Source organism: Penicillium atrosanguineum, assembly GCF_028827265.1.
Source record: "Penicillium atrosanguineum strain IBT 20685 chromosome Unknown utg000001l_segment0_segment0, whole genome shotgun sequence".
Classification (NCBI taxonomy): domain Eukaryota; kingdom Fungi; phylum Ascomycota; class Eurotiomycetes; order Eurotiales; family Aspergillaceae; genus Penicillium; species Penicillium atrosanguineum.
This window is the reverse complement of record NW_026623133.1, coordinates 1,702,911-1,726,370: the sequence shown is the minus strand read 5'-3', so window position 1 is coordinate 1,726,370 and position 23,460 is coordinate 1,702,911. Positions and strand designations below refer to the sequence as shown.

Genomic DNA, 23,460 nt, shown 5'->3' with positions numbered 1-23,460 from the left:
TGACCAGCCGTGATTTTCCTCAGGAACCGCAGTCATTGGTTCCCTCGTGACCTCGTGACCACGATGTCATCGAGTCCAGCTGACTTGAGAAGCTTGGGCCACTGATGGCTGTGGCTGTGATGACTGATACTTGCTATGGTTTTACGGTTTATGGTTACTAGTTTTTTGGTTGGCCTCAGTTACGTTTCACCTGCTCATTCTGTTCAGGTTCAGGATCTCGGTCTGTCACTTCCATGCGAGATACCGGCTCCCGGCTTGCAGATCCCAGGTGCAAGGATCCCCTTGGCATGTGAGGTCGAAGGTCTTCTCAGCCGACGCCAGCTCCGAACGATTGGGATTCCAGCCGTAGTCCCGTGCTGCAGCCGGGATTCTTGACGTCCACTCAAGATCTAGCCCCCCGAGATCGTAGGCCAACGGAAAAAGTGGAACAAGGCTTGACGTTCTTATTTGCTTTTTTTGCTTTTTCCGTTGAAAGGGGCTCGGGAATGTGGTTCCTGACGCTTGCCCCTGATCGTGGTCATATCTCACAGATCTCGCTCGCTCGTGAGGTCTAGATCGGCCAATGAGCCATGTAGTGGACCTCAACGGACCGGGAACCCTTCATTTCTGTGTCGGTCCTCGACTTAACGGTTGGTAGCTGCGGCCTGATGCACCTGGCTGAAAAGGTCGACGTTGAGAAGCTACGAGCTGTCGACGGCCAAGGCTGCACTGCGGGCCTTGTACGACGGCGTAAATACATCCTGTTCATTGTTTCCCGTATCGTGAATGATAGCTACCTTAGTAACAAAGCCCCGTTGCTTAGAAGAGGGTTGGTGCGCAGACTGTACCATAGCCGTAGATCGACATCACCAGACCGAACTCGCCACACGCCTGTCAGGTGGACAGAAACGCTGTCACCCGTTTCTTGGTGACGTCGTCTTTCTCCCGAGCGCGTCTTCGGATCCGATGCTCTATACTCCCTCTCTCTTCCTGGTTCACGGACTGTACCCAACATGCCTCGCTTAGACCCGTGTGCCTGACAGTGTCGAGGACTATGCATATGCAAAAAAGAAAAAAGGAAAAAAAAAAGGAATGCCTGAGAAATAGCACGCAAGGCACCGCATGCCATGTCCCTTCGATGTCAGACACGTGGGAAGATAATCGCATAACCTCGCCGTTGTCTCGTCGCACTGCTGATTTCCCATTCATGAGGAATGTACCGAACTATGTATGCGAAACATGCAAAACATGAAACCCGGCGCGGCTCATTGGGTGTCCAAGCTTGAGATTTTGACTCGTCTTCCTCCGCTTTGGGTTCTATTGGTTCTCTGGACCACCGTTGCTCCTCCTCATTGACTCGGGATGAGCGACCTGCCATCTCGGCGACGATCCAAATTATACCAGCTCGGATGCCCAGCTTATGTAGTTGCTGACTATTGGCATGTCGAGGGGTTTAATTCCTAGACGTGGAGCCCGACCCAACCCATCACGTCACGCTCTTCCCCCTTCGTCGCAGTACAACCGATGAGACCCCATTACTAGTCATAACTATCCATAACCCCATCAGATACGGAAGCCACGAACTCTTTTTTTTCTTTTTCTTTTTCTTTTTCTTTTTTCCTTTTTGGTACATAGTTCTCTGGTAGGTCCAGATACCAGATATTAGATACCACATTCTACCAGGGGTGAGCCCTAATCTCCGGGAGCAAGATTCAACCACACAATCCCCAAAATATTGCCGACAGTGTTCAGGTAGTGGAACACTACCCACAATCAATTTCAAAGAAAACGAGAATTACACAGGCGAAATAAAATGGGCATCGATTGGACACGGAGGGGGAGGAGGGTCTCGGGCCCCCCGCCCTCCAAACTGTAAATGTTGAGACTCAAAGCTCCCCGCCATTTACTGCACCTCGACGAACTTGGGCCATGATGTCAAGTCTAACTGTCTAGTGCCACGGTGGGTTGTGGCGCCCAACACTATAGACTTTAGAAGTGTTGAACAATTGACAACTTGACAACTTGTGTCAATTGTCAAATTGCCAAAAGTGACAGCCCGAACATGTTGAACTTAGCCATGTTGACATGTAAGAGTATTGTATCCTTGGTGGGCCCTTGTAAGGCAGTGGAAAACGGTATTTGACCGAGGAAACTTGGACCAAGGGTTGGGTGGGGGGACGGGGTTGGAACCGAATGCTTCCCATGCGACTAGAGGCTGCATAAGACCATGTCCACTTCTGCACTCCGGAGTCTTTTGGCTCGTTGTTTCTCTAGCAGCCCACTCCGTAGTCCACATCGTGGCCCACCCTGGACATTTTCGGTTGCCTAGTGGCCCGAATACCGACCACCGCCCTAGGGTCAGGTGATTTGGATATTGGATGGGGAAATCCAGGATGGAACACAGGACTAGTGTTGTGGACGTGCTAGATCCGATCATACATATCTGATTCGGATGACCGCCCTATGGGATGCTGACGGGCTCGTCTACGCAAAGAGGACTGGAGACGATGTACGCCCGGGCTCCTGGGCACTCGGGCTCTCAACCAGGTACAAAGCACATGCGATTAAAGGTCAAAGACTGTTTTACATTGGTCCGTCTATGATGCGAAAACATAACCAGAGCTCTCCCTCCACCCTCGCCATATCCGGGCCACACACGGCCATGTGAAAGGAAACTAGATCGATAAATAAGACGAAGACCACGGACCAAATAGCCGGAGATGCGGGCATCATATGTTGGTGGAGAAGGTGATCAAAGGGAAACGGAGTGTGAATCTATACAGAAAAAAATATTGGAATCTCCATGGCGCCAAACAACTGCCGCCTGCACCGCATCCCGTTTTCGAGGGATAAACCGAGAGGGAAGTGAAAATGCCATGTCGTTCCAATCATCGAGGAGCGAAGAACTACTAAAACAGGGGTGGTGAAGAGTGATTAGCTCGAGAGAGATGTGGGTCATATGCATCCAGCTCGAGATGGTGGGCTCTCAGCGAGCGGAGGAGCTTAGAAGGGAGGAGGGACCATGCTGGCAGGGTCGGCCTTCTCCTGCTGCTCCATCAACTCCTCGCCGGCAATCTCGAGGGAGACGGCAAGGCCAACCTTGGCGGTTTGCTGTACAACGATCACGAGTCAGTATACAAAGTTACACGAAAGGATCAACGAAGAGCGGAGGTTATGTCATACCTTAGCCTGATCAATCTCACCAGCGAAGGTCAGAGAGATGGGCATGGCGATGCGCTTCTCGAGAAGGCAGCTAACCTTACCGGCGCTGTCAACCTGGGCGCGGAAGGAGGAGGCGCGGAAGTCGTACTTGGCACCAATGGCGGTGGTGCCATCGCGGCTGGGACCACCCATCATCATAGCAGCGGCGTTGGGAGCGAACTGAAGGTTCATATCGACACCAGCCTCGACACGCTCGGAGAGCTTGCGCCAGTAGGTGGCAGCAAACGTGCCCTGGGCCTGGAGCTGAGCGGTACCGATCCAGTCATCTCCCTTATACTTGGCGCAGTAGGACAGAGCAGTTTCGGGACGAGCGTTGAGGCCCTGGCGTTGCCAGATGGCCTCGAAACCGAGAGCAAGGCTGGGGGTGATGGACTGGAGGTAGCTACCGACGAAGATACCGGTCAGACCGCCCTCGAGGCAGGACGGGTTGAAGGCCTTCAGGGAAGCAGAGAAGTCATCGCCAGTGTAGTCGTTGTCGAGCTGGAGCAAGCCCTGAGTAGCACCGGGCATGATCTGAGCGTTGGCCTTGGTGACCAGAGCTGAGGTCCAGCGGTGGTTGTAAACGGCTGAAAGGGTACCATCACTTCCGAAGTTACCTTGCATGAAGACCTATAGCCAAGAAGAATCTCGTTTAGCAATTGGTCTAATTGAGGATAAAAGGATTCGATGATCGATGATAAAGACTGCGATGACTTACTTTAGGACTTCCGTACATGGCGGAGAAAGCGTACGGGGGCAGGTTGCCGGACGAGCCCATGGAGAACGCGTGCGACACACGGAAGAGAGGACTCATGCCGAAGACCTTGGTCAGGTCTGCGCGGAGACCAGAGAACATGAAGTTGGACAGCAGGACCTCCTTCTGAACCTCACGCGCGATGTTGTCCACGGTACCCGGGTTGGGCAGGTTGAGCAACGCCCTCCGCTCGGAGAACGAGGTGTATGCATCCTTAATGGCCGCGGCAGCGGGGTTTTCCGTAAGGAAGGAAAGGGATGATGTGGGATCGGACATTTTGGATGTTTTGGACTCGAATTATCGAAGGTGCAAGGTGTCGTCACGCGATGCTGGCCAACAGGTTCGTCGCGGAAATAGGGCAATGGCAAAGGGAGAAGAAGAGTGAGACCAGCCCGGGAATATCTGAGACGAACAAACGTCGCAGATCGTGAGATTTTTGAGAGAAGGGCTGTATCTGTTCCGCTCGGGGAGTCGGGGGTTGATTTGAATGAAGCGGAGCTGGAAGACTTTCTAGTGAAAAAGTCGCTCGGCGTCTTTGGTGTTCTCCGTCAGCCGTGATGTTATGTAATCAGAACCGGGCCTTCTCGGGCGCGTTGTGAGAGTAGGCGAAGCCGAGCTGAATGAAACAACTTCATTGTGAATCTATTAAATTGGCTCAAATTGATTATACTGTCGAGTACATACAGAGGGAAGAAAAAACTGATTGGGTACCGACTTGAGTGTGTGCAATTCTTTGTTTACTAGAGGGCTCCCAAAGCTCCACCCGAGATCGCAGGATATCTACCTAGGTACTCAGCGTTATCGCCTATACCGCCTCCAGTGCTTCACTGCGACCGTCTTCTCTCCAACTACTCTTACCATTCGGAACTTCGCCCGTCGGCTGAGTATTCTTTATTCCGTATTCGACCTGGGCTGAGCACCTAGCCCTCGCCGTGAACTCCCACTACCAAGGCTCTCTTCCGTCATTGCTGTCCCACCATCCCCTGCGACCATGGACACCCTACTGTAAGCTAGCTCCTCCTACTGATTGGCGATGAAAGTCACCTTTCTAGTCTTATCCTTGTTGATGGATCAATCAACCACTCCTTCATGATCTGTCGCCGAAAGCAACGGTTTGAAGAGCGTTTCCGCCCCTGTACCTGGAGCTGACGTCAATCAGAACTGCAGAGATCGTGGCCAACTCGCCGCAATTTCGGCGCAAGTCTTCCATCTTTGTCGATGCTATTCATGATCTACCGGAAAAGGCCGATCTGGCGCCAGCTCAGCTTTACAGCACGGAATCAGGCCGCCTGTTTCACTCGGGCCGAATTGTGATCATCACCGTGGGGTTGCCCGCAAGAGGCAAGACGTATGTATAGCTTGACCACAGATATTCTTCACATTTCCCATACTAATATCGATCATAAAATCAGTCACATGTCTGTAGCTTTGGCCCGATACCTTCGATGGTATGTATTTATACGTTTCACGGGCACGATTGCCGTGCTTGATCAAACATTATGCTAACAGACATCACAGGCTTGGAGTCAAGACCAGGATTTTCCATCTTGGTGATTACCGACGTGCTACTATCCCCTTTGGTGAGGATATGCCCGATGATTACTTTTACGTGAAAGGTACGTGGTACTGGAATATCATCCGAAATGGCGATGCTAATAGGTATCAAGCAACCGCATCCTCTGTTCTACTCCGCCAAAAGATCGTTAGGAAATGCCGTGAGGATATCTATCACTTTTTGAACCATGAAAAGGGCCAGATTGCGATTTATGATGCCGTTAATCCCTTGGCATCGGGGCGCCGTTCTCTTGCAAAGGAATTCGCAAAGCATGATATTGAGGTATATTGGATAGTTCATTTCACAGTCTTGAGAGAAATTAACGCACTACCAGACTCTCTTCATCGAATCCTGGTGCGATGATGAACGTATCATCGAGGAGAACGTTCGCAGGGTCAAGATCTCGTCCCCAGATGTAAGTACATGAGTTATTTTGCATCAATCTCGGAGATGATTGCAAGCTGACATAATTCTAGTATGTCTCGTGGAGCCCAGAAGATGCGGTCAAACATTACTTGAACCGCATCTCCTCCCGTATTCCTCAATTCCAAACTATGGAAGAAAAGGATCTGAACTATATCAAGGTTTGCGCTTTTGGCAGCTCTAATAAACCTCACATGCTTACTGTTATAGATGATCAACGCGGGTGAGCGACTCATTGTCAACAATCGAAGCTTCGGCTACCTCTCCAACCGCATTGTTTTCTACCTCCTCAACCTTCACATCAAATCACGACGGACCTACTTTGTGCGAGTAAGGATTTTTTCTGCTAGTCTCGCAAGGACATACAAGCTAATCAAATATTTAGGCTGGTGTTTCACTAGAGGCGGATTCCTATAAAGCTGATGCTTCCCTTTCCGAACAAGGAGAGGAGTACGCTAAGAAGATGACCGAGCAACTGCTGGCCCATCGTGAATCGGAGAAACAGGAAATGATTGACCGAGGCGAGACGGGCTATGAGCTTCGACCGCTGAAAGTCTGGACATCTACAAGGCGCCGAACTGTCGAGACTGCGAAATATCTCTACGACAGAGGATACAAGGTTCGACAGCGATCTCAGATGAGTCAACTCAACCCCGGTGTTTGTGAGAAGATGTCGGAGGAACGGATCAGAGCCGAGTGGCCCGATGAAGTCCTAAAGCATGAGCTTGATCCCTACCACCACCGGTATCCCCGCGCAGAGGTAACGAACTTCTCCTGCTGGTGGGTGCTGAAAAAGACTTACTGACAGCATCCCCGATAGTCCTATCACGACCTCGCTGTCCGTCTCGAGCCTATCATTCTGGAATTGGAGAGAGAGCAGAACGACCTTCTTATTATCGCCCACGAAAGCGTCTTGAGGGTCTTGTATGGCTACCTCATGGCCTGTAACGCTGCCGATATTCCCTTTTTGGAATTTCCTCGTAATGAGGTTATTGAGGTATAACACTCGTGATCCCATCCGCGTGGATTAATGGCTAATAATTTGCATAAAGATTATCCCCGAGAGCTACCAGAATGAAGCCTCGCGTATTCACATCCCCGATCTCCCAGAAGAAATCATTCCCGACTCGCCTGAAGACTTGAAAATTCCGGTGCCACCAAGTGGAGGGGTTTCGCCGATGCAAGGCCTTGGTAGTCCACTAGAAGGCACCTCGACGCCTATCAGTGGAGTGCGGACTCCAAGCGGAGTTCGGACTCCCCGCGAGCCCGAGAGGATATCGCAGCAACATGTTGAAGACGTTGTTTAGGACTATAGTTGGCGATTTCCACATTTGTAACGGTATCAAACCCTCTCCCGTTGCTTTGAAAATAGATAGGCCAATCGACTAGCCTCCGTGCAGTGTTGAGACAAATACGATATTATCTCCCTTTTGAAGTTCGTACATTTCCTCGCCTTCGAGTTCCCAATCGGCATCGTTGATCAACACGAGAACACCTGGTCGACTTTTCAGGTTGTTAGCTGTTGTTTGACCTAGATCTTGTAATCCACATACACATTGTCCTCCATGATAAACATATCCTTCCGCTGGTCTTGCATCAGATTGTCGACCAGGTACCCCAGCAGGTAAGAGATATTTGGTTGGCTCCCATCTTTTAATTGGGCGGGTAATGCGACATTGTGCTTGCGCTCATTGCCGAACAGCAGCTCGAGACCACCACTGTAAAAGAAGACCAGTTAGAACTCTGACTGGGTAATCTCGAGACGGGAGCAACGGTACGTGAACTCGACGGTGATGGGGAGGGTGGAGCTCCCGGTTGCGGTTTCGGCCATGATGATGAGTATATCCGACAGGCAAGTTACACGGCAGAAAGAACTTTGTCTGCTCGTCCTTTTGAAAGAGTTTGAAGATGTGAAAGTCGGAGAGAGATTGAGGCGGAGAGGGGTGTGTACTCTTATCGATAAGGATCTTCCACAATCTTTTGCGACAGCTCTTTCTCCTTCGTCATTCGGCGAGCCCAACCCCAGACTTTCGATTTCGAGTGCCTGCGACATGCCGTCTGTTTCAACCGACTATATCAGTGTGGGAGGAAACCGACATCCCGGTTCGGCCGATTGGGATGTCCAGACCGGTGTACTAGCCTATGGCGCAGACAATAATGTCGCCTTGTGGAAGCCTCTGGTAGGTTCAATAGTGCCTGATCTCCGATGAAGGGATGTAATTGAGTTGAGATTTCTTATAGGATCCCTCTTATAGAGGTGTGCATGCCCTGCTCGTGGGTCATTCCGACAAAGTCAGCATAATCAGATTTTACACATGCCCCTCCACTGGAACGAGATTCCTTCTTACCGGCTCCGTCGACAAAACAATTCGAGTATGGCGGCAAGACTCCGCCGACTTGGACAATTACAAACATGTCTCTACGCTCGAGGGCCACACGGGGTCGGTGAATGCACTAGCTGTGGCCGACGGCTCAGACGTTATTGCGACTGGAGCTGCCGACGGAACGATGCGCACTTGGAGACTCAATGTCAATGCGCAGGGTGAACTGAAGAGCGAAATGCTTGAAACAATCACATTGAAGCCCCGGTTCTTCCCCTTATCTCTAGCTCTGTGCGTGCTCGAGGGTGACCAGGGAAAGTCGCTGGCATTGGCCGTCGCGGGGACTACCACCACTGTGCAGATTTATGTGGCGGAGACGTCTGACAAGCCAACTTTCCAACGTTGCGCCGTGCTTTCTGGTCATGAGGCTTGGGTGAGATCTCTCTCGTTCACGCAAGACACACAAAGCAGTACCAACGATATCTTGCTTGCTTCGGCCAGTCAGGACAAATACATTCGGCTATGGCGATTGCACCGAGGCGAAGTAGAAATTCCTGCACCCGTGGAGGATGATGCGGATCCTCTTCTGGGCGGTATGGAGCCAACGCTATCCAACAAGGCCCATGAATTTGAAGCAGCTGGTTCCAAATTCTCAATTACGTTCGAAGCCCTGCTCTTTGGAAACGAAGACTGGATTTACACCGCAAGATGGAACCCCGACCCAACGCGGTCGCAGCTTCTATCAGCTTCTGCTGATAACACAGTCACAATTTGGGAACAAGACCCAGTATCCGGTGTCTGGATGTCAGTGGAGAGAATGGGAGAGATCAGCGTGCAAAAGGGATCCACTACAGCTACTGGTAGTACTGGCGGCTTCTGGATTGGACTCTGGGCGCCCGATGGCAAGAAAGTAGTCAGCCTGAGCCGGACAGGTAGCTGGAGAATGTGGGAACATGATACCGACGCGGACATCTGGGTACAAAAGTTTGGCATTTCAGGACATGTGCGTTCCGTCAACGGTGTGCAATGGGAGCCTAGCGGTGGTTATCTGCTTTCCACCAGTGCCGACCAAACTACACGTCTTCATGCTCCATGGAAGCGAGAGGACAAGTGCTCGTGGCACGAATTTTCCCGTCCTCAGATTCATGGATATGACCTGAATTGCGTTGATACCCTGGGACCATTGCAATTTGTGACTGGCGCAGACGAAAAATTGTTGCGAGTTTTCAATGAACCTAAGCAGATCGTGGAGTTGCTTGAAAAGTTGACGGGCTTCAAGCAAACGGTTGAAGGCGAGCTGCCGGATACCGCTGAGATTCCGGTCTTGGGTCTGTCTAACAAAGCTCATGGAGATGAGGCTCCAGTGGAGGATGAAGATGAGGAAGTCAGCGCCCCGTGTGTACCTGCAAATTCCTTGTTAGCCGACACCCCACCGCTTGAAGATCAGCTAGCGCGATACACGTTGTGGCCGGAACACGAGAAGCTTTATGGCCACGGTTACGAAATCTCTGCTGTTGCCGTCAGTCATAACCGCAGGCTTATTGCCACTGCCTGCAAAGCCACATCCCTCGACCACGCCGTGATTCGGTTGTACGATACATCCGACTGGCACGAGATCAAGCCTTCACTCGCAGCACACACGCTGACCATCGCGGATCTGTCATTCTCTGATGATGACCGTTACCTTCTCAGTGTGGGCCGAGACCGACAATGGGCTGTCTTTATGCGAAGTGATCAGGACCCGACTACATTCAACAAATACGCATCAAACCCTAAGGGTCACTCCCGAATGATTCTGGGTGCGGCTTGGGCACCAGCCACAGCCACAGAGCCTGTCTTTGCCTCGGCAGGTCGCGACAAGTCCGTCAAAATTTGGCAAAAGGCCAAAGACGAAGATAGTTTCCTCTGTCAAACAACCATTGCTCTGACATCCGCAGTCTCAGCAATTGCTTTCTTGTCTTCTCCATACAGGAACTCATATGTTCTCGCAGCAGGCGAAGATGGCGGTGCTATCTCCATCCACCGAGTCGATATTCAGAGTCTGGAAGCTCAACATGTTGTCAGTATCGATCAGCTTATTGCACCATCGAGGACAATTACCCAGCTGTCATGGCGACCAGTACCAATCGCCGAAGCGGACAGTTTCGAGCGCTTTGAACTGGCTGTTGCAAGTGAAGACACCTCCACGCGCATTTATACCATTTCGAACATAGCGTGAAAGAGGGAAACGTGTCTTGACAGAAGCTTCAAATGATGCATATGAAAAAACTTAGGAATCAAATACTCGGGATTAATGCCCATTTACAATATCTCCTTGGTCCTAGTGTGGCCCTCGAGAGTAGAGAGGTGTTTGTGATTGCATGAGCTATCTGAAATTCGATTGCCATACTCGAAGTGCTCAATTGACCGAGTGGGTAATAACAACTTAGCTCGTTTTACCAGACCAAAAGTCTCGGAAAAGAAAGGTGCGTCAGTGCACCGTGAAGGTATACAGCACCGACTGTCTCTTCAACCTCCTTGTATATCCGTTGTAAGCCCAATGTCCGGGGTTTGGATGAACGCTGAGGCAGCACGAGCATATAAATATGACATGACTTTTCTCATTTCCTCTCCCTATTATCCTTTGCTTTCTCTTTTGCGGCACATCATCCATCATGTTCACGAATCAACTGGCAATCACCACTCCGTCTCTGGGGCTTCACCCCTCCCACACTCTCCCTGAGAAGATTCAAGCGGCTGCATCGAATGGCTTTTCTTTCATTGAGATCCTCTATCAAGAGATAGTGGATTTCGGATCCTCCCAAACCCCTCTTTTGAATACGCATGAAGCCGCCCGCTCCATCGGCAAAATGTGTTCATCTGCCAAGTTGGGCGTCCTCGCTCTGAGCCCATTCAAGAACTTCGAAGGCCATATCTCACCCCTCACTGAAAGACTCAGTTCTGCTCGACACTGGATCGAGATTACCTCATGGTTGGGAGCAAAGTATCTTCAAGTACCCTCTCAGTTCGACATTACCAACAGTTCACCAGACTGGGACCTGATGGTACAGGAGCTGCGCCAACTCAGTGAACTTGCGGCTACTCATTCTATCAAGATTGCCTACGAAGCTGTGGCATGGGGAAGCTACATTGATACCTGGGAAGGCTCACTCCGCATGGTTGAAGATGTGGATCGGTCAAATTTCGGCGTCTGTTTGGATTCTTTCCACATCGCTGCTCGAGTATGGGGCGATTGTACCACCAAATCAGGCGTACGCGAAGACGGAGAAAGCGAATTGAAAGCCTCACTTGATCGTTTTGTCGCGACTTGCCCTCTTGATAAGGTCTTCTACGTGCAATTCTCTGACGCAGAGAGATTCTTGCCTCCGTTGACGACGGACCACCGTTTCTACCAGGCGGTAATTCCCTCATCTTTGATCTGGTCTCGAAACATGCGTCTATTTCCTCTCGAGGAAAAGCTTGGGGCATACCTACCTGTGTTGGCAATTGCCGAGGCCTGGTTGAAGAAGAAGGACTGGAAAGGCGTGGTTTCTATGGAGATTTTCGACTGGAGGATGAGAGAAAATGCATCAAGACGACCCGATGAGAATGCGAAGCGTGGGATAGAGTCATGGAATAAGCTCGTTGCCGCCCTGGAGGCATCTGCTTGAAGCAGATCAAATGAACTGTCTATTTTAGCGATATGGAGTCAATTCTAAGCCTGTCTCTTCTAATACATGAATAATCCTCCGTCTACTTTCAAAGCAGCCCCTGACAGGAATTGTGCATCAGAACTTCCTGGGAATAAGCATTGATGCTTATTCCCGCGAAAGGCTAAAGAACCTCGGGAGCTTCTCCGATGGCTGAAACCCGGGGATTACATTTGGGGATGTGGAGGCGAGAAGTGGAGAAGTGGAGTCAGATCAGTGTTCAACTAGGACAGTGGCGGGTAAATAGCTCGATGCCTCGAATAGACATGCGATTGAACAGACGTAGTCTGTTTAGCAACCAACAAGGTCAGTCTGCAGAAGCCGTGAAATGAAGAGTCTGATGTAATTATTGACCGTGGTCTTGACCGAGGACGAGTTTGTTTACGCTGGGTTTCATCGATTACAATTGGGATCATGGTCTTCTCTCGGCATTTCTAATCCCTCGGGTTCGGGCTGAAGTCATGTTGCCCAAGGCGTTCCTTTCACCCCATTTAACGTCTCAGCGGTCTAAAGGTCCTCTATCAATGATATTGCATTCATGTTATTTTTTCCTAATGGCCTTTATTTTATGCCCGTACATGAAACCTCCCATTGTTGAAACATATGCATAATCTCGTGAACCCTCTATGAGTCATGGTTGAAAAACTCCAATGTTGAATAGATCCATCGAGTAGATCTGAATACCCCCAAAACACCCCGTCCATGCCAGGTGGTTGAACCCAATATTTGTTGAATGGCACTGTGTTAAAACAAATCCTCGCTTCAATGCGTCAAACTTTGAAACAGGATCATATTCGTCCATCATGAGCAGGAACGCACCCATCAATCGTGCTTCTCCTGTCCGTAGCCACCAATACCTTCCAGGGACTGGTATGTCTTGGCCTGACTAGACTTTTCGTCCCCGTTACGACGTCCACGGACAGCCAGGTCCTCCTTGAGCCACTTGAGGACCAACTCGCCCAGTCGACTGTTCTCTGATGTCCACTGTGGCACCTGACCGTAGTAGCTCTCCACAGTGCCCCATGTCTTGACCTTGCCCAGATGCATATGGGCAAGGTGAGTGGGCCACTGGGCGAGGTTGTCCAGAATGTGAGTCGCATAGACGATGGTGCAGGGCCGGGTCTCCGTCTCCCGCTTCAAAAAGGAGAGGAAGTTGCTTCGGGAGAGCAGGTCTAGGTCCACCGTAATCTCATCGAGAAGGAGCACCTGCCAGGGACGCAGCAAGCCCATGGCAAGCTGTACACGGCGGCGCTCACCATCGGAGACGGCATGCATGCGCCAGCGGAGATCGATGTCGAGGATATCGACCAACTCATCCCGCCGCTCGGGGTAGGCGTTTCCACCCACAGATGCCAGCAGTGTAGGCACGTCGATGTCAGTGCGGACAATGCTGTTCAACACCCATTCCACACCCAGATAAGTAACACCTTCCAATGCATCCTTGAAGGGATCCTTGCCACCCACCGAGATAGTGTCAGTGGGGGCAAGACGTTTGCCCGAGAGCAGACGGAGCAATGTGGTCTTGCCAGCTCCATTAGCTAAATGACGATTAGCAATCAGTTCGAAATAATGAGAAAATCTGAGAATTACCGCCAATTAGCAGTGTACGGCTGCCCGGTGGGAGGTCCAGCTGCACATTCTCCAGCCCCGCGGAACCATCTTGGAATTTATAGCTAAGATTTTGTACCGAAATCGACGGTCCCTGGGAATCGGTAGATGGCGCCATCTCGAGACTTCTCAACAAGTGATAGGAATACAAAGAAAGATAGATGATGTACGGATTTGAGAGGGGAAATTGAGTCACCAAGGTAACCTCAAACTAAAGTGGTGCCATCCGTTAGCGTGCGCTCCCGCGCGGATGAGGTAATGCGTGATAGCGATAAACGATTAGAAAAAAGGACGATCTTTCTTTCTACCAAACGCCGGGTGCGTGATGCTCTCGACTCTCCGATCGATTCGCCCTTCTCGAGCAATCATGGATCCCCTCATCGCTGTCGTCGGCGCAACAGGGACGGGCAAGTCCAAGGTGATTCGATACCCCGCGCATGCTCGAATGCGAAGGCTAATGACTACAGACAGCTCGCTGTGGACTTGGCCTCCCGATTCAACGGTGAAATCATCAATGGCGATGCGATGCAAATGTACCGCGGCCTGCCTATCATTACAAACCAAATCCCTATCGAGGAGCGAAACGACATCCCCCACCACCTGCTGAGCTGTGTCGACCTAGAGGCGGAAGCCTGGCGCATCGGCCACTTCAAGAGGGAAGCTCTTCGACTCATCGACAATATTCGATCGCGTGGAAAACTGCCCATTCTGGTTGGAGGAACACATTATTACACACAGGCAGTTCTGTTCAAGGACCAGCTGGTTGGGGAAGGCTCGGATGAGGACGAGGGACCGGAGCCCACAAAAGAGCTATCTTCGACTTCGGATAAATGGCCAATTCTCGATTCGTCTCCAGAAGTGTTGATGGAAAAACTTCGCGAGGTTGATCCAATCATGGCCGAGCGATGGCACCCAAAGGATGCACGGAAGATCAGGCGATCATTGGAGATCTACTTCCAAACAGGGAGACGGGCATCAGAAATATACGCGGAACAGAAAATTCTCAAGAACGAGTCAGTCATGAAGGATGAAGGCCTATTACGGTTCGATAACACACTGATATTCTGGGTTCACGCGGAGAAGGAGATTCTCAATGCGCGACTGGATTCGCGTGTCGACGGCATGATCGAGCAGGGCTTGATGGCTGAGGCTCAGACAATGTTCGATTATCTCCAAAAGAAAGAATCACAGGGCATAGAAGTCGACCAAACACGTGGTGTTTGGGTGTCCATCGGGTTCAAAGAGCTGGCGCCGTATTTTGCGGCTGTTCAGGAAGCAGAGTTGAGTGCAGAGCAGCTCGAGGAACTTAAATTGAGCTGTGTTGAATCCATCAGAACTGCGACACGTCAATATGGGTCGTCCCAAATCAAATGGATTCGAAACAAATTATGGCAGGCACTCTCAGATGCCGATATGACGCGTCGTCTCTACATAATGGACAGCAGCAATGTCAAGGACTGGGATGAATGCATTACCAAACCATCTGAGAATATTGTGCAATCACTGCTTAAAGAAAAACCGACGCCTGATCCCAAATCTCTCTCGAAGCTGGCCAAAACTGTCCTCAGCGCAAAAGAGGACCAAGCGCGTGCACAACCGGTGTCCGACATGCAGTGTTTCACTTGCGATATATGCAACAAGACGACGAACGGCAAGGAACAGTGGAATATTCACCTCAATGGTTACAGTCACAAAAGAGCAGCCAAGTCCGCAGCAAGGAAGGCTGAACGAGACGCTTATTTCCGGAAAAAGGAATTAGAGGCTCAACAGGCCCCGAGTTCTGGGGCGGATCCCCGAGGCATCTAGCTCGTACGAAAAGAAAATTCATAGACATGTTTCGTGAAACTGTAGTAATACAAATATGACCAACCTTAGGCCATTGACGATCGCCAGGTTGTAAAGGCAGAGGAAAGGATATCACCATGACCCGAGTCTTCAACTTTGAACACCTCAATGACTGGTGACTTTTCCTGTTTCCGTATCCTCCACGTCCCATCTTCTTGGATGGTCTGCTTCAGCCCTGTATAATGTTAACTTAGCTCAAGACGAACGAGAAAGACATCCTTACATTCAAAGAATGCTGCAGCAAAATTGATGCAGATATTTCCGTCCCACGAGCCCCTGCCGACCTTTTTGACTTTGCCAGGAATACTAGCAGTGTCAAGCTCTTCGAGGCGATGGACAATACCCTGTTGATCACGGAAGCCAACGATAATCTTCGGCACGCCGAGCAAGAAGGACTGTGCCCAGAACTTGAGCAACTTCCTCTCATATTTCAGCATATCACGGTCATTGCGGATCTCAGCCGATGTCTTCAACTCGATCCAATGGATCGTGTCTTCCTTTCGGTCTGGTTTGCAATCCCACACTGGACGAGACGAATCAGTTTTACGTTTGTATTTCTTTAAAGGAATGAACATACCGGCGTCTACTTCTCCACCGAGGACCATGCGCGTATTGCCAATTCCAGTCTTGACTACGGAACAATATTGGGCGCTATTGTTGACGATATCATTCTGGCGGCTTTCAATCTCTGCGCGTGTTGTTGTGTCCCATGGCTGTCGTAGAACGGACAGGACCTCAAATTTATAACCTATCGTTGAGAGTTAGCGGCTGTTGATCAATGGAATAGGTGATTGAGCGTACCCCAATACATCATTTGCTCCTGTGATGCCATGCCGGGTGGCATTCTCTGGTTACGTTGGACCTCTTTTTGTCGATTCTTGTATTCGTTGTTCTCTTCGATAAATCTGTGACGTATCAGCACCACAAAAAGTCAAATATGATGAAGGTGTTTGTACATCGTGCCCTTTTAAGTCAGTGAGATTGATCTGAATAGGAGAATCCTAGCAGGGCACGTACCTGGTAGCATGTTGCATTCATTTCGAACCTGGATCGTCGTCAATCAGCGTAAGTAACAAGCCATGCATATAATGAGTCGACACGCGTACCCATTCATCATATCAAATGGAGCAGTCAGAATCTGTCCACTCAAGTTAAAAACAGGGTCCATGGGCCTGCATGTTGCGACATGGACTACTCACCTTGGTCATCATGCCTCGCCAAGTGATAATGTCAGCTTCACACTTTTTTGCTGTCTCCTTCTCGAGGGCAGTAACAGTGTCTAGCAGCGCATCGAGATGCTCATCGGGAGAGTCATTCAGCTTCTGGAACGTATTGAAGCCGATATTCAAATCCGCAGGCAGATCTGGGGGGTAATAGTACGAGATTGATGAATCCCCCAAATGGAATTGGCGATTTTGATCATAGGAGAAGCATGCGATTTCCTAGCACTTTATTAACGACTGTGTCCTGCCGTCATGCATTAGACCACTTACTCGTGGTCGTCGGATCGTAGTCCCCAAACCGCCGAAGCGGTCCAGAGGGTGGATGTCAAAGATTGCTCGACTCATATCTGGGGGATATCGGCCGGTTGCTCCGTTGCGATGACAAGCGCGCAAAGTGACCGTCAGCCTTTGATACAAAGAGATGGCCAGTCGGAGTCGCAAAGGGAACTCGGCCGCCTTTGACACGTCGCAAGGGGGCCTGGTGCAGAGGATAGCTGCGCGTAAGCTCCAATATTTCAAACGAACCGAAATCTCTGAGCAGAAACAGAATTGTGCAAAGATATGAATCGCGGAGTCGATAGCTAGAGGGAAAAATGGCCCCAGCGTAGTTGAGCTTCCGCGTCCCCACCAACTGTCCACCTGCACTCCCCGCGAATCGCCCTCCCGCTTCCACCATTCGTGCTTGGGCCGGAATCGACATTCTACACATTCCTGTCACTCATTTAGGTGATACGGCTTGACTATGACTTCTCGCATCGAAAAAACAATCGCCCGGCAGCGCGAAAAGTGAGCCACCGCACTCTGCAGCGTTCCTGACGAAATCCCATGCTGACGAGCAACTTTCTTCCAAGGATCGCGGATGGCGCCTACTATGAAGCTCACCAGCAGCTTCGTACCATTGCCGTGCGTTACATCAAGGCATCCAACTACGATGCGGCGGCGGAACTTCTGGCTGGCGGTGCCACGGCTCTACTGAAGGCCGGTGCTCAGCAGGGCGCCTCGGCCAGTGGTGGTGATTTGGCGATTATGTTGATAACTGAGGTCTACAACAAGGCAGAGTGGGAGATCTCTGGTGGTAATGACGATACAGAGGGCCGTGCTAGGAAGAGTGAGTTTTGATCTCTGGTGCTTGTTCGTGGCGAGTCATGTTTGGACGCTAGTTAACATGCCCGACTTGCAGAGCGTTTGATCGAGCTTTTGCGCGAATTCCCATCCGACGAGCCTACCAGGAAGAGATTCATTCAGGAGATAATTGGATGGAGTTCAAGATATGGACCGCTGGAGCGAGGAGATGCAGATCTGCATCACGCTGCTGGTTCAGTTTACGCGGAAGGTTTGTTATCAGATATTGGTCCTGTTCATTTGCATTCTCTGACTGATGATACGCAGATAACGAGCCATACGATGCCGAGAAGCACCTTATCCTGGGAACCTCCGAGTCGGCGGAGACCCTCGCGAAACTCGAGTACGAGTGGTACACTCACGACGACCCTCACACTGCGGCTATCTATGCATCGCGCGCAGTCATTCCATACCTCTTGACCGGCAACCTCCGCAGCGCCAACAAGGCCCTGCTCATCTTTACCTCTCGGCTGTCGGCCGCCAACCCATCTCTGGGCGTGCAAGACGTGAGCAGCTCCAACTCCGACATTCGGGTCTTCCCTGCTCTTCCATTGCTCAACTTCCTCAACATGTTGCTCTTGACCATCCAACGGGGTAGTGCCGACCTCTTCCGCCAGCTCACTGCGCACTATGCGACACAGATTAGGGAGGTAGGCATCTGGGACGATGCTCTGGCCCAGATTGGTGAACAGTACTTCGCCATCAAGATTCCCAAGCAGGGTAACCCTCTTTTGGACATGATGGGCAGCATGTTGTTCGGTGGCGGTGGTCAGGACAGCGCTGGTGGAAGAAGGGCACCAGCCAAGGCTAAGAAGGTTGAGGCAGCGCCGCCATCAAGCATGGAGCTTGACTAGAGCCAACCGGCCCATATTCTCTGCCCAAGGACGACATGCTTGGCAGTGGACATACCAAAATGAGAACGGGCCATGTAATGAAATGAAAATATGAAGCGCATATCAAATCTATTCAGAATCGCACGTCCCTTTCTGCTTCAAACATCCAATTGTCATCATCCAAGGAGGCGGCCTTTTTGCGTAGACTCTGGTGCACAACATCTAATATCTCTGTTATAAGTCAGCATGAGCTCATAGATAAGTAAGAACCTTTGAGAAGTGGCATACCGTCAGGTTCACCACTCGTCGCTCTATTTCGATGACGGATCATCATCTCCACCAGAGCCGCGTCGAACTCTTAAGACATTGTTAGCTGTATTTCAAAGAGGTAAACCAGATAAAGAGATCGCATACTCTCTTTCTCAGGCCTACTGAGCTCTGCAGAGTCAAACCCGGTCTCTCCTGCATCTTCAGCATCAAGCTCTCCCAGTTCCTCCCCGTCTTCGCCAACCAGCGCATGCGGCAAGGACGGGACATCTAGTTTGTAACCACCATTCTTGTCCCGCACAACGATCTCCTTATTGTCCGTTAATTTGGTGCTTCGCGACGAGGATGAGTCCGAGCTTATCGGCTTTAGCCTCTGTGAGGGACGGTTGGAGAGCGCGTTGTTCGGCTGAGGAACGTTGCCATTAGGTGGGCCCGCGGAGGCAGGACGGCGGCTGAGATTCTGGTGAAAGAGATTGCGGCGGACAGAGGCTGTACCCATGGTGGAGAATGTCTGGGTTCTTGCGTTGTAATGTAAGGAACAGAGATGCGGTGCTGTGCAGGATGATTTCTGTCGCGTGGGGGTTGCGGGATTTAGGTCGAGGGGTGTTGTGTGTAGGGAACGAACGGTCTCGTCAGTGATTTTGATTCAGAGTCGCGCAGGAGAAGTGAATGGATGCCACCAATTTGGCTGTAAGAATAGTTGTGGATTAAGGAGTATTTTTGAGGTTGAAGTTTGAGGCCGAGAAGAAATGTCGGCGGTAAAAGACTATGGTCCAAGCAGCAACGAAGAAAACGAGAACTTTGACCTCAGAGTGAGCAATTGAATGAGTAAACGTTTGAATCTGTTCGATTTATCTGTTCTTGGCTCTGGCTATTTGATTCCAACACTTTGATAGATGTTCCAAGAGCACAAAGAAGCTCAGTGCACAGGCCAAGCGATAAGCCGTTTTATCGCGGGACGCGTTCATCTTTCGCGTCTCTTCATCACCGCATCTTTCTCCAAGACACATTTCCAACATGGCCCAGGGTGAATCTTCCGCAAGCGCTGAGCGCAATGGCGCCAAAGCATCAACTACAGGTCCTGCCGACTACGAGCTGCCTTGGTAAGGTGTTTTCGACGATAGAAGTGCTCCTTCCACTGACTTTTTGCGTCCACTATAGGGTTGAGAAATACCGCCCCGTCTTCCTTGATGACGTTGTCGGCAATACCGAGACAATCGAGCGCTTAAAGATTATTGCCAAAGATGGAAACATGCCTCACGTTATCATTTCAGGTATGCCAGGTATTGGAAAGACTACTTCTGTTCTCTGTCTGGCGCGGCAGTTGCTGGGTGATGCGTATAAGGAGGCTGTTCTGGAGCTAAATGCCAGTGACGAGAGAGGTTAGTCTAGTCTACTTGATCATGCCTCTGGCGTGTATATGAACGCTAATATCGAAATCCAGGCATCGATGTGGTTCGTAACCGGATCAAGGGCTTTGCGCAGAAGAAAGTCACCTTACCCCCGGGCCGACACAAGCTTGTTATCCTCGATGAAGCCGACAGGTTTGTTAAAGATAAGATTTTGAGCTTGTTCATCTTCGCTGACCTGATGCAGCATGACCCCCGGTGCCCAGCAAGCACTGCGCCGCACAATGGAAATCTACTCGACGACCACTCGATTCGCCTTTGCCTGCAACCAATCGAACAAGATCATTGAGCCTCTTCAATCACGTTGCGCCATTCTTCGATATGCCCGATTGACCGATGCCCAAGTAGTGAAGCGTCTCATGCAAGTCTGCGAGGCCGAGAAGGTCGAACACTCAGAAGATGGAATCGCCGCCTTGGTCTTCAGTGCCGAAGGTGACATGCGCCAGGCTCTCAACAACCTGCAGAGTACCTGGTCTGGATTTGGTTTTGTCAGTGGGGACAATGTTTTCCGTGTCGTTGACAGCCCTCATCCTGTCAAGGTCCAGGCGATGGTTAAGGCTTGTTGGGAAGGCAAGGTGGATGCTGCGCTTGAGACGCTGAACGAGCTATGGACTTTGGGGTATTCTTCTCACGACATCATCAGCACTATGTTTCGAGTCACCAAAACTATTCCGACACTTTCAGAACACGCCAAATTGGAGTTCATTCGCGAGATTGGCTTCACCCACATGCGCATCCTGGAAGGTGTGCAGTCACTACTCCAGCTCAGCGGCTGTGTGTCGAAGCTCTGCAAGATCAACATGAAGCCTGAGCTTTTTCTGCCTATGAAGGCTTAATTTTGCAACATGATTTCCTGCAGCATATTTCCACGGCGTTGGGGGTTTCTAAACCGAGTGTTCCTAGTGGAAGAGTTTTGGGCGCCTGGTCCACCGATTATGAGATACGTTAAATTCACAATATAACCAAACATTTACCGGCCGTATATTAGACATCTATCGATCTAAGTACTCTTGACGCGGCTCTTCCAGATCTTCTCGACGACAGTAGCAGCTCCGAGAACTTTCTCTTCTTGGAGTTTCCTTCCAATAATCTGCAGGCTCACTGGGTATCCATCCACCTTTCCGGCATCATAAAGGTTCCAATTCCACTCATCTAGAGGGTTCCTTGGTACATACGGCTCGGCAGGCAAGGAATCCTGATCAGCTCGTACTTCATCCACTGGGAAAGTCAGAGCTGGATAATCCAAGAAATTCCAGATCTTCGTGTAGCCCACCCATCGGAACTTGCAATGGGGAATAGCCGTGTGCGGCAACGTCGGGCTTAACAAAACATCGACAGGCTTGCCAGAAGGAGATCGAAAGGTATTCCATTTATCGAGATATTTCTTCTGCGCGGCCATCTTGCGCTTGTTCAGCTGCCAGTATTCGTACACCGAGATGGGCTTGCCACGATTGACCAAAGCCTCGACATGGGGAATGTATGGTTCACCTGCAGCAGCGACATCACGACGAATATCTTCGCCTCCGTCGACAGTATAGTAGAGGTCCATGATCTCGATGCATGCAGCATGGTCGGACGTATCCCAGATCACAATTTCATGTCCTTGCACCTTCAATGCGTCCGATAGCTCTCCAAGTGCGCGAACGATGGGTGGATGGACTTGAACCACGCCGTCGTCTATAATGAGCCCGATGACCATTGGGCGGGTTTGAATGTCTTGGAATACAGTCTCGTTCCAGGGAAGAGGAGCACATCGGGGATCCAAGTCCCAAGGACGGGAATCTGTAACGAGCTGAGTGATATAACGGAGGGAATCCAGGTCTCGAGTCATCGGCCCTACTGAAGAAGGAACATGTTCTTGGCCTTCAGTAGACACGGGGACGCCCTGGTAAGGATACCGACCGCTCTGTATGGTGAGTGAGTACACCGGTTCCAAGCACGAGGGAATATACTGGTACTTACACTTGGCTTTAGGCCATACAGACCCATTGTACTTTGAGGAATACGGATACTCCCACCAATATCTGTGCCGAACCCAAGCAGAGAGGCATGCAGTGCTAGCAAAGCGCTCTCGCCTCCAGTGGAACCACCGGGGGAGAAATCAGGGTTTCTGGCGTTCGTCGTCAGTCCCCAGAGAGGATTGTCAGTCTCTGCCCACTATCCATCAAGTTAACGGTTCATTGATCACTTTAATTTGAGATAAGTTGAAGGCAACAGACCATGATACTCTGAGGCAAATTTGTTTTCGCGATGATGATCGCACCCAAGTCCTTCAAGATTTGAATGAGGACCGCATCTTCCTGGGCTGGATCAAAAGACCTTCCCACATATCCTAATGTGGTATCAATGCCCTTGACATTGAACTGATCTTTGACAGTGACAGGAATGCCATGAAGAGGACCTTTTGGCTTCTTCGTTGCTTCATAATGGGCATCCAGCTTCCTTGCCTGTTCGAGGGCATCTTCAAAGACCACCTCACTCAAGCAATTAGTCTAGATTCGTTAGGTTGGATTCCATACAAGCTGAGGAGGTTCGCTAACCAATTGATGTGCCACCACTGCCCTAGGTCATACTTAGTAGTGCTTCTATCGACCGGTGGCTTCACTCTTACCGTTTGATATACGCCCTGGTGACCTGCTCGGCCGTAAACTCCCCCTTTAGGAGATGTCGAGACAGTTCCTCGATACTATCAATCTCGGTGATTCTCTGCACTTCTGGATCCTTCAATCGACTTCGTTCGTGAACCTGATACACTCGAGGCTGTCGTTGGTCTACATCGTCAACCAAGTACAGAGCGAGCAGCTTATCTCTAGCTGCTCGTTTCTGAGCCACGATTTGCTCCCACGACTGTTGTGTGCTACCCATGGCTACAATGCTTTTCGTCTACTCCAACGCGGGCATTCGGCTTAAATACGACAAGCTCCGGTTCGGAAGGCGACCCGTCCCCCGTTATCAAAAGGCTTCCAAAAGTGGGGTACGGCGGTGATCAAAGCTCCGTTTTGGAGTAGTGGAACACAAACAGTATGCACGCTTGGAGCCATGACCCCAAGAATCATGTCACAAGATAGCCGACTGTATGTTTTGCCCTGGTATCCCGAGGGTCAAGTGTAGCAAGGTGAACCAGAAGCTATCCCGTTCGCGGAGACTCGGCGGGGCTCTCTCAACCGTCGAAAGTGGGTCGATCCAGGACCTCCAAGGACCCATTCCAACCCCCATCTCCCAAGCCAACGT

At 50.6% G+C, this 23,460-nt stretch overlaps 12 protein-coding genes across 12 annotated transcripts; 6 read left to right on the top strand and 6 right to left on the bottom strand.

Moving 5' to 3' along the window:
• Positions 1-2,982: 2,982 nt before the first annotated feature.
• Positions 2,983-4,210, bottom strand: tom40 (TOM complex pore protein TOM40; the record flags this gene model as incomplete). Its single annotated transcript, XM_056880720.1, has 3 exons — positions 2,983-3,090; positions 3,163-3,810; positions 3,899-4,210. The coding sequence occupies 3 exons, from the start codon at positions 4,208-4,210 to the stop codon at positions 2,983-2,985; spliced, it is 1,068 nt and encodes a 355-aa protein (XP_056745958.1).
• A 715-nt stretch (positions 4,211-4,925) lies between these two features.
• On the top strand, positions 4,926-7,219 carry N7443_000663 (bifunctional fructose-2,6-bisphosphate 2-phosphatase/6-phosphofructo-2-kinase; the record flags this gene model as incomplete). The annotated part of the gene is made up of 11 exons (XM_056880719.1): positions 4,926-4,939; positions 5,094-5,282; positions 5,347-5,382; positions 5,453-5,550; positions 5,602-5,771; positions 5,824-5,904; positions 5,966-6,073; positions 6,123-6,242; positions 6,298-6,672; positions 6,733-6,909; positions 6,965-7,219. The coding sequence occupies 11 exons, from the start codon at positions 4,926-4,928 to the stop codon at positions 7,217-7,219; spliced, it is 1,623 nt and encodes a 540-aa protein (XP_056745957.1).
• A 78-nt stretch (positions 7,220-7,297) lies between these two features.
• N7443_000662 (ubiquitin-related modifier 1) lies at positions 7,298-7,743 on the bottom strand (the record flags this gene model as incomplete). Its single annotated transcript, XM_056880718.1, has 3 exons — positions 7,298-7,415; positions 7,466-7,630; positions 7,691-7,743. 3 exons carry the CDS (start codon positions 7,741-7,743, stop codon positions 7,298-7,300), a joined length of 336 nt encoding a protein of 111 aa, XP_056745956.1.
• A 220-nt stretch (positions 7,744-7,963) lies between these two features.
• Positions 7,964-10,451, top strand: N7443_000661 (Elongator subunit ELP2; the record flags this gene model as incomplete). Its single annotated transcript, XM_056880717.1, has 2 exons — positions 7,964-8,092; positions 8,154-10,451. The coding sequence occupies 2 exons, from the start codon at positions 7,964-7,966 to the stop codon at positions 10,449-10,451; spliced, it is 2,427 nt and encodes an 808-aa protein (XP_056745955.1).
• Positions 10,452-10,887: 436 nt separating this feature from the next.
• Positions 10,888-11,883, top strand: N7443_000660 (sugar phosphate isomerase/epimerase family protein; the record flags this gene model as incomplete). Its single annotated transcript, XM_056880716.1, has 1 exon — positions 10,888-11,883. The coding sequence occupies one exon, from the start codon at positions 10,888-10,890 to the stop codon at positions 11,881-11,883; it is 996 nt and encodes a 331-aa protein (XP_056745954.1).
• An 861-nt stretch (positions 11,884-12,744) lies between these two features.
• On the bottom strand, positions 12,745-13,648 carry N7443_000659 (putative ABC transporter; the record flags this gene model as incomplete). Its single annotated transcript, XM_056880715.1, has 2 exons — positions 12,745-13,460; positions 13,513-13,648. The coding sequence occupies 2 exons, from the start codon at positions 13,646-13,648 to the stop codon at positions 12,745-12,747; spliced, it is 852 nt and encodes a 283-aa protein (XP_056745953.1).
• Positions 13,649-13,897: 249 nt separating this feature from the next.
• Positions 13,898-15,336, top strand: N7443_000658 (tRNA dimethylallyltransferase; the record flags this gene model as incomplete). Its single annotated transcript, XM_056880714.1, has 2 exons — positions 13,898-13,948; positions 14,002-15,336. 2 exons carry the CDS (start codon positions 13,898-13,900, stop codon positions 15,334-15,336), a joined length of 1,386 nt encoding a protein of 461 aa, XP_056745952.1.
• A 65-nt stretch (positions 15,337-15,401) lies between these two features.
• On the bottom strand, positions 15,402-16,943 carry N7443_000657 (DXO/RAI1 family decapping nuclease; the record flags this gene model as incomplete). The annotated part of the gene is made up of 9 exons (XM_056880713.1): positions 15,402-15,550; positions 15,599-15,898; positions 15,953-16,123; positions 16,177-16,280; positions 16,332-16,339; positions 16,393-16,420; positions 16,482-16,513; positions 16,575-16,817; positions 16,869-16,943. 9 exons carry the CDS (start codon positions 16,941-16,943, stop codon positions 15,402-15,404), a joined length of 1,110 nt encoding a protein of 369 aa, XP_056745951.1.
• Positions 16,944-17,340: 397 nt separating this feature from the next.
• N7443_000656 (protein GET4) lies at positions 17,341-18,574 on the top strand (the record flags this gene model as incomplete). Its single annotated transcript, XM_056880712.1, has 4 exons — positions 17,341-17,384; positions 17,450-17,706; positions 17,779-17,931; positions 17,988-18,574. The coding sequence occupies 4 exons, from the start codon at positions 17,341-17,343 to the stop codon at positions 18,572-18,574; spliced, it is 1,041 nt and encodes a 346-aa protein (XP_056745950.1).
• Positions 18,575-18,686: 112 nt separating this feature from the next.
• N7443_000655 (uncharacterized protein) lies at positions 18,687-19,319 on the bottom strand (the record flags this gene model as incomplete). The annotated part of the gene is made up of 3 exons (XM_056880711.1): positions 18,687-18,784; positions 18,842-18,910; positions 18,968-19,319. The coding sequence occupies 3 exons, from the start codon at positions 19,317-19,319 to the stop codon at positions 18,687-18,689; spliced, it is 519 nt and encodes a 172-aa protein (XP_056745949.1).
• A 518-nt stretch (positions 19,320-19,837) lies between these two features.
• On the top strand, positions 19,838-21,065 carry N7443_000654 (replication factor C subunit 4; the record flags this gene model as incomplete). Its single annotated transcript, XM_056880710.1, has 4 exons — positions 19,838-19,923; positions 19,982-20,202; positions 20,265-20,364; positions 20,417-21,065. 4 exons carry the CDS (start codon positions 19,838-19,840, stop codon positions 21,063-21,065), a joined length of 1,056 nt encoding a protein of 351 aa, XP_056745948.1.
• A 164-nt stretch (positions 21,066-21,229) lies between these two features.
• N7443_000653 (uncharacterized protein) lies at positions 21,230-23,094 on the bottom strand (the record flags this gene model as incomplete). Its single annotated transcript, XM_056880709.1, has 5 exons — positions 21,230-22,135; positions 22,192-22,386; positions 22,449-22,721; positions 22,770-22,791; positions 22,841-23,094. The coding sequence occupies 5 exons, from the start codon at positions 23,092-23,094 to the stop codon at positions 21,230-21,232; spliced, it is 1,650 nt and encodes a 549-aa protein (XP_056745947.1).
• Between the last annotated feature and the right edge of the window lie 366 nt (positions 23,095-23,460).